The sequence below is a fragment of the Cervus canadensis genome, chromosome 8 (assembly GCF_019320065.1).
Source record: "Cervus canadensis isolate Bull #8, Minnesota chromosome 8, ASM1932006v1, whole genome shotgun sequence".
Taxonomy (NCBI): Eukaryota; Metazoa; Chordata; class Mammalia; order Artiodactyla; family Cervidae; genus Cervus; species Cervus canadensis.
The window spans coordinates 50,604,552-50,621,444 of record NC_057393.1 but is presented as its reverse complement, the minus strand read 5'-3'; the positions used below and the strand labels follow the sequence as shown (position 1 = coordinate 50,621,444).

General features: G+C 38.3%; 1 protein-coding gene across 7 annotated transcripts in view; it reads left to right on the top strand.

The window, feature by feature from the left end:
* Window positions 1-16,893, top strand: part of CCSER2 (coiled-coil serine rich protein 2) — a 179,400-nt gene that overhangs the window by 84,382 nt on the left and 78,125 nt on the right. For 6 of the 7 annotated variants that reach the window (XM_043476206.1, XM_043476207.1, XM_043476208.1 and 3 more), the window contains one exon: window positions 9,756-9,918. In XM_043476206.1, coding sequence (XP_043332141.1) covers window positions 9,756-9,918 — 163 coding nt within the window. Of the gene's footprint in view, window positions 1-8,892; window positions 9,048-9,755; window positions 9,919-16,893 lie in introns of those variants that run through there. The other variant, XM_043476213.1, reaches the window with a different exon arrangement.

Below are 16,893 nucleotides of genomic sequence, written 5' to 3'. Positions count from 1 at the left end.
TCTTAAAACTAATCACTTAGAACCAGTACACTGTTACTTCTACCCAGATTCTGTTGGCTAAAGCAAGTTACATGGCCAAGCCTAACAGCAGTGGGACTGGGAAGTGTACTCTGCTCACTGTGTGAATCTCTGTGGTGGAGGACGTTGGATCTGTGAGTCTGTTGAAGGATGGTGTGGAGCTGAGAACAGTATCTGTTCCTCCACAGGGACGGAGACTGTTGCATCTTCTTGTGGTTCTGCTGTCACTTGGGATACTCCAGCAGTCAGTGCTCGGTTCTCGTCAACTGAGAAAGAAAGGTCACAGCCAACACCCAGGAAGAGGAACAGGGAAAACAGCTGAATGGGACTAGAGTGGCCCAAAGAGATAATAACAAGGGCATTTAGATTCCACTGCAGCACAGTGCTTTCTGGAGCTTATAAAAGATTTCCCAACAGAACAATAGATGACAGAAAGCATAGCCACGTTTGCAATCTAAATTAGTGTCCTGGAAGATCAAGTGGAAAAAATATTATAGAATACAGACGAAAAGCATAAACCATTAACAATTATAGGAGAAAAGATAATGAGACTTTGTGATCTAAAAGATTTAATGTGAAGATTTTAGGGCTGGTATTGAGGGTGGCTCAGCTGGTAAAGAATCCTCCTGCAATACGGGAGACCCCAGTTCGATTCCTGGATTGGAAGATCCCCTGGAGAAGGGATAAGTTAACCACCCCAGTATTCTTGGGCTTTCTTGGTGGTTCAGATGGTAAAGAATATGCCTGTAGTGTGGGAGACCAGGGCTCAATCCCTGGGTTGCAAAGATCTCCTGGAGGGGAGGGCATGGCAACCCACTCTAGTATACTTGCCTGGAGAATCCTCATGGACAGAGGAGCCTGGTGGGCTTCAGTCCACGGGGTCGCAAAGATTTGGACATGACTCAGCAGCTAGGCACACAAACAGACACAGTGAGAAATGAAGGATTTACCTCCATGAAATAAATTATATCCTTGATAATGGATTTTACTTTGATAGAGCTATAACAACTTCTCTCTGGAAGCCTGAGCTAAACCAGGAAGCAGAGAGATGATGTTGGTCTTAGAGCCTGCCTCATCTTTCAGTTCAGTTCAGTTTAGTCGCTCAGTCATGTCCGACTCTTTGCGACCCCAGGGACTGCAGCACGCCAGGCCTCCCTGTCTGTCACTGACTCCTGGAGACTACTCAGGCTCATGTCCATTGAGTCAGTGATGGCATCCAACCATCTCATCCTCTGTCGTCCCTTCTCCTCCCACCTTCAATCTTTACCAGCATCAGGGTCTTTTCAGATGAGTCAGTTCTTCACATCAGGTGGCCGAAGTATTGGAGCTTCAGCTTCAACATCAGTCCTTCCAATGAATACTCAGGACTGATCTTCTTTAGGACGGACTGGTTGGATCTCCTTGGAGTCCAAGGGACTCTCAAGAGTCTTCTCCAACACCGCAGATCAAAAGCATCAATTCTTTGGCACTCAGGTTTCTTTATAGTCCAACTCTCACATCCATACATGACTACTGGAAAAACCATAGCCTTGGCTAGATGGGCCTTTGTTGGCAAAGTAACATCTCTGCTTTTTAATATGCAGTCTAGGTTGGTCATAACTTTTTTTCCAAAGAGCAAGCATCTTTTAATTTCATAGCTGCAGTCACCATCTGCAGTGATTTTGGAGCCCCCAAAAATAAAGTCTGCCACTGTTTTCACTGTTTCCCCATCTATTTGACGAGAAGTGATGGGACCAGATGCCATGATCTTAGTTTTCTGAATGTTGAGCGTTAAGCCAACTTTTTCACTCTCCTCTTTCACTTTCATCAAGAGGGTTTTTAGTTCTTCACTTTCTGCCATAAGGGTGGTGTCATCTGCATATCTGAGGTTATTGATATTTCTCCCAGCAACCTTGATTCCAGCTTGTGCTTCATCCAGCCCAGCGTTTCTGATGATGTACTCTGCATATAAGTTAAATAAGCAGGGTGACAATATATAGCCTTGATGTACTCTACTCCTTTTCCTATTTGGAACCAGTCTGTTGTTCCATGTCCAGTTCGAACTGTTGCTTCCTGACCTGCATACAGATTTCTCAAGAGGCAGGTCAGGTGGTCTGGTATTTCCATCTCTTTTAAGAATTTTCCACAGTTTGTTGTGATCCGCACAATCAAAGGCTTTGGCATAGTCAATAAAGCAGAAGTAGATGTTTTTCTGGAACTCTCTTGCTTTTTCAATGATCCAGCAAATGTTGGTAATTTGATCTCTGGTTCCTCTGTCTTTTCTAAATCCAGCTTGAATATCTGGAAGTTCACGGTTCTTGTATTGTTGAAGCCTGGCTTGTAGAATTTTGAGTGTTACTCTGCTAGCATGTAAGATGAGTGCAATTGTGCAGTAGTTTGACAGTTCTTTGGCATTGCCTTTCTTGGGATTGAAAACTGACCTTTTCCAGTCCTGTGGCCACTGCTGCGTTTTCCAAATTTGCTGGCATATTGAGTGCAGCATCTTCACAGCATCATCTTTTAGGATTTGAAATGGCTCAACTGGAATTCCATCATCTCCACTAGCTTTGTTCGTAGTGATGCTTCCTAAGGCCCACTTGACTTCACATTCCATGTTGTCTGGCTCTAGGTGAGTGATCACACAATCATGATTATCTGAGTCATGAAGATCTTTTTTGTATAGTTCTTCTGTGTATTCTTGCCACCTCTTCTTAATATCTTCTGCTTCCGTTAGGTCCATACCATTTCTGTCCTTTATTGAGCCCGTCTTTGCATGAAATGTTCCCTTGGTATGTCAGATTTTCTTGAAGAGATCTCTAGTCTTTCCCATTCTGTTGTTTTCCTCTATTTCTTTGCAATGATCACTGAGGAAGAGTTTCTTATCTCTCCTTGCTATTCTTTGGAACTCTGCATTCAAATGGGTATATCTTATCCTTTTCTTCTTTGCTTTTAGCTTCTCTTCTGTTCACAGCTATTTGCAAGGCCTCCTCAGACAGCCATCTTGCTTTTTTGGATTTCTTTTTCTTGGGGGTGTTCTTGATCCCTGTCTCCTGTACAGTGTCATGAACCTCTGTCCATAGTTCATCGGGCTCTCTATCAGATCTAGTACCTTAAATCTGTTTCTCACTTCCACTGTATAATTGTAAGGAATTTGATTTAGGTCATACCTGAATGGTCTAGTGGTTTTCCCTACTTCAATTTAAGTCTGAATTTGGCAATAAGGAATTTATCTGAGCCACAGTCAGCTCCTGGTCTTGTTTTTGCTGACTGTATAGAGCTTCTCCACCTTTGGCTGCAAAGAATATAATCAGTCTGATTTTGGTGTTGACCATCTGGTGATGTCCATGTGTAGAGTCTTCTCTTGTGTTGTTTGCTTTGTTCTCTTGGCAAAACTGTTAGCCTTTGCCCTGCTTCGTTTTGTACCCTAAGGCCAAATTTGCCTGTTACTCCAGGTGTTTCTTGACTTCCTACTTTTGCATTCCATTGCCTCGTCTTTAGAGCATAGCAAAAAGGTATCCCTTTAAAGTAGAATCAGAAGGAAGTTTAAAGTTTTTGAGGTTTTGTTTGTGAAGTCGCTCAGGTATGTCCGACTATTTGCGATCCCATGGACTGTAGGCACCTCTGTCCATGGGATTTTCTAGGAAAGAGTACTGGAGTGGGTTGCCATTCCCTTGTCCAAGGGATCTTCCCGACCCAGGGATCGAACCTGGGTCTGCTACATTGCAGGCAGACGCTTTTACCGCCTGAGCCACCAGGGAATTCTTTCATAGGTTTTGTTTGGGGACCTATGAAAAATTGGAGGGAAATCCTGAGATAAAACATCTCTCATATTACAGATTTTCTGAGGAGAAGGCAAACAAGTATTGACTATTTTGTGCTAATTGAACACTAAAGGAAACAGAGCCTGGGTGTAAAATAGGTAGCCTTAAGAGGCATCAAAGATAAAACAGTATTTAGGTTTGGTATTATTGGGAAGGAGGGAATGACTTTTCTCTTTATAGCTCTGAAGTCCTGAATGACTATACCCACTGCCTCTGAGGTTTTCTGTTGGGAGGATAGGAATGTTAAAAGGATTAGTACAAAATTTAAGGAGTCTTCTAATATGTTTTGACTGTTGGTTTTAGTTTCTTTGAGCTTCTGGTGTTTGAAGCTCTTGTGCAAATTTGAGTAGAGTTTGGGATGGATCACTCTGGATTTGATGGGTTCAGCCCCGCTATTTCTGCCAGTATCAGTGGTGTTTTTGTCAATAAGAAGACTGGCACCTTGTTGAGATCTTCAGTTTGGGTTTGATTTGGACACAAGTTTGCTGTGACTTCATTATGAAAAGAGGAGTCTTCTGGGATTTTCAAGGAGGAGGCCATGAGGAGAATATTTCTCTGGCAGTTACATTTCTGTACATATGAAGGTGGCATATATGGTAGCACAGACAAGGAAGGAAGATTTGTGGTCAGATGTTCCTTGGACAGTTTTGGGCTAGGATTTGAGATCTGTCTGAGTTACTGGAGACAGCTACACTGGGTGGTTTTGTGACACTGAAGGGGAGGTTATATAACAGTCATGGGGTTAAAAGTTGGTATTATAGTGCCTATATCAATGATATATTTGCAAGGCTGTCCTTTACTGTTTAGAAAAATTTATCTTTGAATTTAAGGGTAAAGCCAGAAATTGGGGGCTTGATTTCCCCCTCAGAATACTCTGGTTAGTCACTCACTTACTTTTTCTCTTTTATTTCCTAGGCAATGCAAGATACGTTATTTATTTATTTATTTATTTTAGTGCCCTGCTATTTATATTATATTAATAGTATCTATAAGTATATTAAGAGACTACTTTCTCCAATGTTTAATTTATTGGAGTTATTTATTTAACATAGTTGTTACATGTGAAAGACATAATTTATTCTGAGCCTTATTCTGCTTTTTCCTAAGGCTCTTTCTAAGCATTGGAAGTCTGTCAGTGAGGCTGTTTACCCAATTTCTGCCTTAAAATCTTTTACAGAAAGTGAGGAGGGAGACATCATATCACTTTCAGAATCTACTCCTGAATGCTCTCTAAGGGTGGTCAGTCTAAATTTGTAGTGGATTTTGAAATCTGTGGTGGATTTTAATCTTTCTTTGCTTATAGAACTGAATCAGAGCCCATTCTGTGTTCACAGAAAATTCTTTGTTGGCAGCTTCTGAAAGTCCTTTTCTAACTTCGTCTGATTTCAACTGCAGTTGATGTAGTTTATGACACACGACCCCCAAATATGGCACCTTGGCATACTGAATATTTTAAGCTGAAGGAGTTTGAGAAAGGGGCAGAAACAGGAAAGTGATTCTGATTTTCTCCTCCTATTGTCCATCTTCCCTGAAACGGGTCATAAAATCCTCATGTGAGAGGTGCCCTCCCCATAGCTATAGGAAAAGACCATCCTTCTCTCTGAAGACAGTTAGATTAAGATCCTAACAAACAGACCTTTGCTAAGTTTCCCCAGTCTACCACACTTGTTCATACTTCCTGCCATATTCCTTCTCCACTCTTCTTCGAGCCTAGCATAAAAATACACAGGTCTAACTGTTTCTTTGGGTCTTGTCTTCATTTCCTCAAGAAGGCTCGCATGTCACGTGTTAGATAAGTCTGTATGCTTTTTTTTTCCCGTTAATATATCTTGTCTGTTTTATTTTCAGACCCAAAGAGAGTTGAGAAAAACTTCCCTCCTCTACACAATCATGGGTTCGTAAGTCCACTTTAGGTTTTTCACACTGTGACTTATCCATTCTTTTTTTTTTTTGCTCCTAAAGTTCCCTCTTATGTAGGAATTAATTGGTATAGACATAGGGGCCCTGGATTATCAGTTCCTAAAACTATTTTAAATTCCTCTGCATATATCTCCAAAACTTGTTTAGACCTTAGAAAGTATATAGCCATGGCTCTCAGCCCAGAATGAGACCAGATCTAAAAATTCATCTTAAGGAGTTTTCCCCTCTTCTGCAGGAAGATTAAGTTTAAGAGGTATAGAGCTTCTGAGGCTTCTGGCCAGCTTGAGGGGGTCGGGAAAGGGGGACAGAGGGAGAGATGGTGCAGGAGGAAATTGAACACAGAATGAAGGAAGGAGTAAAAGGCAAAAGGACTTTGTATTTGAGTTGTGATTTGGGAGGATCGAAAGAGAGAGATTGTTTTCTTCTGCATTTTTCTTTTACCTTGGTCAAGGAATCTTCTAAGGAAATAGTTTTGGAATCTGAATTTCTTTTAGCAAACCAGCGGGTATTTGAGATTTGCTTCCTTTTTGTTCTAAAGTGTCTCTCGAATGAACAGTTGTGTTATATATGTGTATTGCTTTATTTTCTTGCTCAGGCACTTCTAATGGTCACTCAGTGCCTACAGATCAGTGCCTAACATTTGGCACATTCATAGTGTCATCTTAAGGTTTATGAAATTTTCATAATGTATGTTTTCTTAGATGTACTCTTTACACGTTCTGTTTTAAACTTTTCTCTGTTGAAAAAGACGTCTTTCATTGCTTCCTGGATCCTATCCCACTTAAGTTATGGTGCCTATTAAATTATACATATTTCATGTTGTTTCCTAAGGCCACATTTTTGTTAAACATTTTATTGGGGTAATAATCGTAGGAGGTCAGTAGTACTGTTTTTGATCACTTTTTAATTACTGTATTTTCTTCTGGAAATTTTCTTTTTCAGTACTGATGGTGTTTAGTAATAACAAGTTCATGATTTTTTTTTTTAACATGAGCTTTTCTACTTTCAAGCCAAATTTCATCTAAAAGCTTTCCTGTTCAGATTGTAAAACCTCCTGTGCAATACATTTTTTCCAGACTTTGTGATGTATATAATTTCTTCCTGCTATCTTCATAGCCAGTTGTTAGTCATAAATAGAAATACTATGTGTTATCAGTCATTATTTTCTTAGAAGTTTAAGTTATCAGAGAAAGAATCTAGGTTACTTTTGGCATCACATTTTATCCCTTATCAAATTAGTAGAAATGGATATGATGAATGTTAGATGTAGACATCTCCATATCTTGTACCTTTCAATTAGCTATATTAGATTCTCTTTCCCTCTTCAGAGGGTACACATCCTAGTATTATTTGTCTCTTACTCATAGTAAAAGAACTACTAAAATCTGTTGCCTTTTACTTTTGTAGCTAGAAAGCCCCTTCAGAAGGCCTTTATTTATTCTCCATCCCTAAACTCACAGGGTCAAATCTGGTGTGTAGATAGTTTTGATCAGCATATTGGTTAAAAATTTTTTGAACTGGAATACCTTTAGGGCTGCCCCATCCTTCCCTACGATATTACACATTCAGAAGGGTTTATTCCCTTTCTTAGTCTTGTTTGTCCTGTTCCTTCATTGACTCTGGACACTTGCTTTAAATTAACTCCATCTTGTAATTTTATTGGCTCTGCATTTTATTTCTATGTTATTTCTTTCCCTCTTGTCACAGAACCCTTAGCTTTTTCTAAGAAACCACAACTAATGTTATTAAGTACTTTTGTCTCAGTAACATTTTAAAGTATATCAAAACATGATTGATGGATGCTGTAGGTAGGTAGTATAAGCAGGACTCTTTCTTCATTCAGAGTCTCAGAGCAGTCATTTTTCTGAGAGTTTAAGCCTCCTCTATCGCAGTTTTAACAATAGTCCTCTGTGGTTCTGGAAAATATTTGTTTCCAGTTCTTATTTGCCATTATGCTGATGGTTGAATTCATGTTTCAGTAAAAGTGCTCTATTTGGAGCCTGTGTGTAGTACTAGCAATCCTTAGTAAATACAGCACATCAATTTAGTAAGAGCAGCACATTGATTATAATTTCCCACAGTATTTAACCCCATCTCCTGGCCTTGTTATTTTGCTTTTTAATACTCTGTGTACTCTGTGTTGGTGGTATCATATTTCAGATTCTTATTACAAAATTTCTTCTTTGGGGAGTGGAATTTTACCTAAGTGAATAGGAACTTTCATAGTGGTCCAGTGGTTAAGACTCCATGTTTCTACTGCAGGGCGTGCAGGTTTGTTCCCTAGTTGGGGAAGTAAGATGCTGCATGGAGCAGCCAAAAAAACCTGAAGGCTTTACCTGCATGAATTAAGAATTTAAAGTAGATATAGATTATCCCTCAGCTATATAGAGTTGCTTAAACTAAAATAACATTTTAATGCCATGTAGAAATACTTAAGGAACTTAACTGTGTCTATGAGTATAATGCAAATGTGAACTGAAAACATTTTTAAGCCTTTGTATGGGTTATTTTTCAATTTATTTTTGTTTTTTGCAGTCTTATTTTCTATTCCTAATTTTTTTTGGCATAATGGTCACCATACTTTTATTTACCTAACAGTCAGGTTTTCATTATTGAACTTTAAAATTTATATATATATATATCTTAATTTATCCCAATAAGATGATAAGAAATCATTTAAAATCTAAGACTTCTTTAAAAAAATTTTAAAACTATAAAACCTATAATTTTTTCCCAAAATTGGTTCTGCTAATGGAAATTTTCTAATAAACAAAATATCAATATCTTTTGAAACTTTATTTAACTTTAACTGCATCAGCCTTTCTTTTTTGGAGTGGGGAAGTTTGTATTTATTTGGTATACTATGCTTCTGCATATCAAATTCAGGTTTGAATTACATGAAAACAAATCATTTAAATAATGAGGTTTTGTTTTTTTTTTTTTTCATTGGGGAGGATTTTTTATTTCTGAAGCTTTCTTATCGCAAGGAATTCTGAACATGCAGGATTTGAACTTTCTCCTGTAATAATTGTTCTACTGGAAAACCCTTTCCTGTTCCTGGCTTGGGTTAGTGTTTAGCTGTATTTTTAGTAACAGTCCTAACTCAGAGGCTCTGGAAGCACTGAGCCAGGATGGAGTCACAGGGTAAACTGGGCTTGCTTCCCACAGGGAGGGCTGGGAGTTGGGCAGGAAGGAAGGCCTGTTTGTCAGTGCGACTATGTCTGAGTAGGCAGCAGGCGACACAATGTCTCCCTTGTACAAAGTAACTCTTTTAGTGAGTGCTCAGATATGTGAGGAAAAAGTGTTTGGGTAAGTGAAGGAGAAGCCTGGGATATTTCAAAGAGATTCTTTTCATGTTTTTGTGGCATTTGGATTTCAGGGAGTGTACTATTTGTTGCAGCAAAGTACTGGCTTTGTTTTCTGTGGCATTTTAGAATTTTTGAACAAGCTCTACTATCGGTAGTTTGGAACGTTTTACTTTCTAAAACTGTGAGCTTAATTTAAAAAATATGACTTGTTTGTGATGAAAAGTTAATTTGTACTTCTTGAAATCAGTAAAAAATTAACTGTGGCATTCATTTTTAGGAATGAGTTCTTTCCCAGACTTAAAATCTTCTACTTTTTATTGTCATTTTCATTCTGAAGTCTGAGCCAACTACTGATAATGATGAAAACCACTTAGAGCTGATTACTGGTGTTTAAAATGTATAATGTTGATTTCAAGGATAATTTGCTTGTTTTAAAACAGTGGGGCTGTTGTTACTTCAGTGACTGTGATAAAAAAGTTTTTAAAATTTACTTCAGTTTGAATAATATAAAGTTCAGTTTTTAACAAAAGAACTAGTCATTTTTCTTAGGGAAATCCTGATTTTTTTGTGGTCAGCTAACATAAATGGCTGTTATTTTTAGAATACTGCTTTTATATTTTCATCACCCTTTAATTATCAAGCTATAAGTAGTTAACGTTTATAGAGTGTATGTACATGTTTCTAGTGTTTTGCTTTTGGATTTGTCTAGTGGAGTGTGACAATATGAACCGCTTTGACCGATCAGACAGAAATGTTCGACAGTCTCAAGAAGGATTTTGGAAAAGGCCACCCCAGAGGTGGAGTGGACAGGAACATTACCACCTTAGCCATCCTGACCACTATCATCACCATGGAAAAAGTGACTTGAGCAGGTGAGTCTAATTTAAAATATGTTTTCTCTCTTAAATAGTTTTGAATCGTATTTCCCCCCAACCTCTCAGAACTGTTTTTTGCCTTTATTTTTAGAGGCACCGAAAAACATTACAAGTTATGTGTGGTATTAATTGGAATAATATGTCTAATTCTTTTGTTTTGGGCTAAATCTTTTTTTCTTAGCTTTGTCATGAATATAAGTATCTATGTCTGCTGTTTGAACTTTAAAGTTTGGTGTTATTGTGTGGTTCTCATTTGGAAATGATCAGGTGTTTACTTTGTTAAAGTTTATTATGTTTCAGATATTAATGTGTGAAATTAATGCCAAGTGATTTGTCTTCTTTTGTTCATATAATAAATTGAAATTTAAAAATTCCTCAAATATGATGCTAGAATTCTTTTTCTTTTGAAGTGTAATGTAGTCTTTAATTTGGCCAGACCTAATGTATAATGTGACTATGTAGTCATTCAAAGCTGGGATCACACTCTGGCCTGGTACACTGTAGTTTTGTTAGCTTAGATAATTTTTTAACCTCTCTCTACTTCAGTTTACCATCTGTAAAGCATACTTAATAATACCTTTCTCTCAGGCTCAAGGATCAGGGATAAATGTGCCTGGAGCGGTGTCTGACTTACTGTAGGAGCCCAATGGCAGTTATTAATTCTTTTCCTTTTTATTCTTTCATCTCATTCCCCTAGGGACTTAAAGTCCTTTTGGAGCACATTATTAATACAAATAGTAAACTTGGGATAAAGAAATAGTGGAAAGGGGGAAATGCGAGATACTGTAGAGTTCTTGAAGAAAGAAAGAAATTTGTCTCTAAGATTCCTTGTAGCAAACAAGGAGCAAAAAAACAAAAGAGCAAAAAGCAAAGAACAAAACTTGATCCATTACAAGATTTATAATGTACATGGATAAAGGATATGTTTCTCAGTTGATCTGCTTTTATGAGACAGAAACCTATAAAGGATTGCTTTGCATGAGTTCTTAAAAGGAGAACACCTTGTGATGTAGTGGAAGGGTCTCAGAATCCCAAAGCAGAATTAATGATAAATCCATTAAATCTTTAATTCCTTAAATTAATGATAAATTCCATAAATAAAAAATCCTTTTTTATTTGTGTTCTTCAGCCCATGCTACAAAGAACTCTAGACTGAGAAAAAGGAGTTCTACAAGTGAATCATTGGAGTTCTGCAATGAACTCCAACTAAAGATCCTTCTTTAGTTGGTAAAGTCTGATGCCAGGATGAAATTTATGGAGTACCTGGAAGAATATATGTAGTACATATCTTCCCAGACATTATTTTGGCTGTTCTGTTCCTTACATCTGGGCTTTTGATAAGTAATGAACATCAGAGAGTTGGTACTATCAGACAAGAATCTGATGTAAAGATAGTCTTCATTGCTAATGATGATGATGCTTCCTTCATCTTTGATGGTTGGTTTGTAAGGAGGTAAATTTAAGGCTAACTTGGGAAAATTTAGAAGCCTACCTAAAATGTGAACCTTGCTTACAAGATAAGGTTTATTCAACCATTTAACAGGTATTTATTGAGAACCTGTATGTTGAGTTCTGTGCTAAACTGTTAAATTGGAATGAATTTGGAGATGGTGTGAGAGGTGAAAGCTGTAGATTGGTAATGGCTACTTGAGCATTGGTTTGAGAAGGATAAAACAAATTACGCAGTGTGTGAGCTTAGTTGGAATCATTGCAGTTATCAGGTTGATAGAAGATTTTTGTGCCTTTTCCATCCCATAAAAAGATGAGTAGTAAATATTTCCTGCTGCCAGGGTGTTTAGAGTATGGGAGAGAGAGGTATATAGATAGTTATAATGCGGTAGTACAGTGTAATGGTGATAAGTGCCTTGAAGTGATGTATACAGGACTCCAGGAGCATGCAATTTTTTGCTTAGGATATTGGTATATCAAGAAAGTTACTGTTGAACTGATTACTTGACTGTAGCAATTGCAGAGGATTAGTTTCTATATAGGGGCTTCCCAGGTGGTGCTCGGAGAAGGCAATGGCACCCCACTCCAGTACTCTTGCCTGGAAAATCCCATGGATGGAGGAGCCTGGTAGGCTGCAGTCTATGGGGTTGCTAAGAGTTGGACACGACTGAGTGACTTCACTTTCACTTTTCACTTTCATGCATTGGAGAAGGAAATGGCAATCCACTCCAATTTTCTTGCCTGGAGAATCCCAGGGACGGGGGAGCCTGGTGGGCTGCTGTCATAGGGTTGCACAGAGTCGGACACGACTAAAGCGACTTGGCAGCAGCAGCAGGTGGTGCTAGTGGTCAAGAACCCGCCTGCCAATGCAAGAGACATAAGAGACCATGGCTTTGATCCCTGGGTTGGGAAGATCACCTGGAGGAGGGCATGGCAGCCTACTCCAGTATTCTTGCCTGGAGGATCCCTTGGACACAGGATCCTGGCAGGCTACAGTCCATAGGATTGCAAAGAGTCAGCCACAACTGAAGCGGCTTAACATGCACACAATGCAGTTTCTTTATAAGGATGAGTATTCAGATGGAAAAAATAATGTGTACAAAGCCATGTATGAAACACTATGGCATTTTCAGAGAACTGCTCTTAGGTTCATAGCTGAATTGGTGGGTCATTTGGAGGAGTGAATAAATGTGATCTCTAACTATAGATAGCAAAAACTATCCATGTATTTTAAGATAAAGGGTGACAAGTTTCAACTTTGTGAGACTGTTAATAAGAATGTCCAAAATGGAATGAATTACCTGGAGATAGCAATCTCTGTCCTTGGGAATGATCAAGCTGTGACTGATTATTTATCTGTCAGAAAAGTTAAACATTTTTCAAAAACTGTATTCCTGGATGTCAATAGGTGTAGAAAAGAGAACCTTTGATCAGATGACTATAGGAAGGACAAGTTAAATGATGATTTTTTTTTAATAGTAGACTCCAGTGTCTTTAATATATAATGATAGCACTGTGATGTTGCAAAAAGTGGTAAAGAAAAATATGGAGCCATTTCCCAAAACACATGACAACAAATCCCTTCTCCGCAGTGTACTTTGAGGTACTAGTGATTTGTGGGTCATCCACACTTTTGAGTCTGAATGAGGAGAGAGAAATGCATAATACTGTTGACGGTTGCTGATTTGACTTAGGGCAGAACTTCCCAACAAGTGAATTGACACACACTGGTTTGTTGCGACTAGTTATAAGTTAACTAGCTTATTGATTGATCCCCTCAGGCTTTTGGGTAGCTGTGTGAGGTTTAGGACTCTTAGATTTCTTAGAGCCAGTTATGAGGTGGGTGGTAGAGAGAAAAACCTCATCCAAGATAAGCCTTACTCGAGCAAACCTTAGAACTATTCTTTTCTTTCTACACCTTGATTTAAAAGATTTGGATGTGCTAACCCCAGGGCCTTTTAATATATAACATGTGTAAAAGTTCCTCTTCCCATTCTTTGACTTCTTAAATGTTGCTGGTTCCCTTTCTTGTCTGTCCTTCAATTCTCATCATTGTCATAGTTAACTATAGGATTATGTTGTATCTGTAACTCAGGGGACTGGTGGTTCAGAACCACTCATCTACTTTCTCTGTATTTTTGTCAGTACTGCTTTCTCTTTTCACCTTACCTAACCTGTTATTCCTTTTTTTCTCTCCAGACCTCCCCTTTTCCCTACAGTTTTACTAGCCAAATGAAATTCTCTTTCATCTTAATAAACCCACATCCTTGACCTCTTCCCCTACATTTTCCTGATTGTAACTTTTTCCCGAGTGTACTAATTCCTCAGTAGCATTCTTAGATGAAGGATTCTTATTTTCTAGTCACTCTAGAACTGTTCTGTTTAGGGGTGAGGTTTTGTCTCCATTCCTCATCTTCACTTCTGAATTAAGTGTTCTTAAACCTCTTTCCTTTGGCACTTAGGGCATGTGTCTTTATCAGCTTCTCCTTAATGGTCCCATTCCCTAGCTCACAAAAATCTTGGCCCTGGGCTCACTTTCCCTTTACATTGTAAGTTTTGCTACAGCTCTAAATGTAGCCTCCAGTGTTCCTGTACACGATTCATTTAAACTTCTGGCTCCCTAGTTCCTCTTAAATTAATATGTAAAATCTGTCATCTGAGAATGCAGATAGTTTTACCTTTTTCTTTCCAGTCTGGATACTCCCTCCCCCTCCATCCCCCGGCCCCACATGATTGCTGTGGCCGGAACCTCTAGTACAAGTTGAGTGATAAGAGCAGTCATCTGTGTCTTGTTTCTGATCGTAGGATCAAAGCATTTAATCTTTTACTGTTAAATATGATGTTCACTGTGGGTTTTCGTAGATGGTCCTTATCAGATTGAGGAAGTTCCCATCTGTTCATATTTTGTTGAGTGTTTTTTAGTCATGAAAGGGTATTCAATTTTGTCAAATGCTACTGCTGCGTCTTTTGATATAATTATTTTTCCTTTCATGCTGTTAATGTGATGTATGCCTTTGATTGATTTTCAGATGTTGTACTAACCTTACATTTCTCAAATATATCCCACTTGGTCATGATATCCTTTTAGATGTTGCTAGATTCAGCTTGCTAAGTATTTTGTTGAGGATTTTCTATATACATTCATAACAAATATTTGTAGTTTTCTTGAGATTTTTTTGTGTTTTTCATATTATCACACAAATTGAATTGGGAAGTGTTTCTCTCATTTATATTTTTGGAAGAGTTTGTGAAGGAGTTTTGTTAACTCTTCATTTAATGTTTTGTAGAATTAACTGTTGAGGTTATTTGGGCCTGGGACTTTTTTTTGCAGTGAGTGTTTTGATTACTAATTTAACCTCTTAGATGTTCCGTGGATGTCTGTTAGGTTTTCTTAGTTTGTAGTGTTGTTCACGTCTTCTGTTTCTTTGTTGACCTTCTTAGTTGTTTAATCTGTTAATGAGGAGGAAACATTAAAGTCTCCAACTTAAGTATATCTTGTAGGGAAGGTTTGATGGCAACAAATTCACTTAGGTTGTTATCTGGGGATGTTTTAGTTTGTCTTTAATTTTAAAGGATAGTTTTGCTGCATATAGGATTCTTGGTTAACAGTCTTTCTTTTGTAACTCCTATGCTTTCTGTTGAAAAATCAGCTGTTAATCTTATTAAGTATGTCTTCTAACACAATAAAATAACTTTTTTTCTTGTTGTGTTCAGGATTCTTACTTTTTATTTGGCTCTTGTTGGTTTGAATATGATGTGTCTCTCTTTTAGTTTATCACATTCGGGAACTAATGATTAGAAAGCAGTTTCCTTAAATGCCTTGCACCAATAAGTTTCCCAGCCTTTTCCAAGGGGCTGTGTGTGTGTGTGTGTGTATTCAGGGATGCCTTCAACAACCTGATAAGCAGTTTGCAATACTGCCTTAGCCTTTATTTCCTTTTTGTTCAGAGGCTCAACATCAGCCAAAGGTGAGGGATTAAGACCTTCTTGGGTATTTCCTTGACTTCCACACATGTATGGCCCTCTCTGTACCCAGGAATATGTTAGAGCTTTCCAAAGTTTCTTATGGACATGTGATTCCACAGGTTTTTCCTTTTAAATTTTTCACTTTCTTCTTTGTCCCAACTGGTATTGCCATCTCAGGCAGCTGAGGTTTTTAAACTATTGTCACTAGTTTTCTTTTATTTTCTCTTTTAAAACATATTAGAGTTAGGGCTGTTCCCACTGAGGGAGCTCTGAATCAGGTCAAATAAAACAACTGCTGAGAGTGGACCTTTTCTGGGGAGGTGCCATTTAGGTCAAATAGTAACACTTCTCTGGAAATGGTGCAGCTTGGAGAGTTCCAAGCCCAGTTTCCCTCCCATCTTACCCTTAGAGATTGCTGAATGTCACAGCTACTGCACTTGTAAAGCTGTTGCTTTTCAAGCTGCCACAGAGCTAGGAAGATAGACAAGGAAATAGAATAAATTAAATGTCACAGAATTTGTTCTCAGGAAAGTCAGTTGGTTTTCTTCAGTAAGTGCTTTTTAGTTGTTAATTCCAGAGTTGATTTGGTTGTTTCTAGAGTTCTGAAAAAGTTGATTTTGCCAAATTTGCCAGTGTTCTGGATAGCTCAAATGGTAAAGAATCTGTCTGCAATGTGGGAGACCTGTGTTCAGTCACTGGGTTGGGAAGATCCCCTGGAGAATGGCATGTTGACTCACTCCAGTATTCTTGCCTGGAGAATTCCATGGACAGAGGAGCCTGGAGGGCTATAGTCCTTGGATTTGCAAAGAGTTGTACATGACTGAGTGATTAATACACACACACTCTTAGAGTTTCTATGTAGCAGTGGATTTTTAGAGATCTTTGATTATGCCATTCTGTAAGTACTTCCTTCTTCTCCTTTTGTCATGACTGTTCAAAAAAAATTAATGACCTTTATTTTTTAGAGCAGGTGTAGGTTTAGAAATTTTTGGCAGAAGGTACAGAATTCTTATATATTCCCTTAACTCTTATACACAGTTTCTCTATTATTAACATCTTGGATTAATAGGGAATATTTGTTGCAATTAATGAGTTAATATTGACACATTATTATTAACTAAAATTTATAGTTTACATTCAGTTCAGTTCAGTTCAGTCTCTCAGTTGTGCCGACTCTTTGCAACCCCATGAATCGCAGAGTGCCAGGCCTCCCTGTCCATCACCAACTCCTGGAGCTTACCCAAACTCATGTCCATCGAGTCGGTGATGCCATCCAGCCATCTCATCCTCTGTCGTCCCCTTCTCCTCCTGCCCCCAATCCCTCCCAGCATCAGGGTCTTTTCCAATGAGTTAACTCTTCGCATGAGGTGGCCAAAGGATTCACTTAAAATGCTTTGAACCAGTAAGTTGTGTGTACATTCTATGGACTGACAAATGCGTAATGGTATGTATCTACTGTTACTGTATCATATGGAATAATTTCAGTGTCCTTGAAATCCTACATCCTCCATCTATTCATCCTTTTCTTCTCCTCTCTACCCCTGCCCCCTCCGGAAA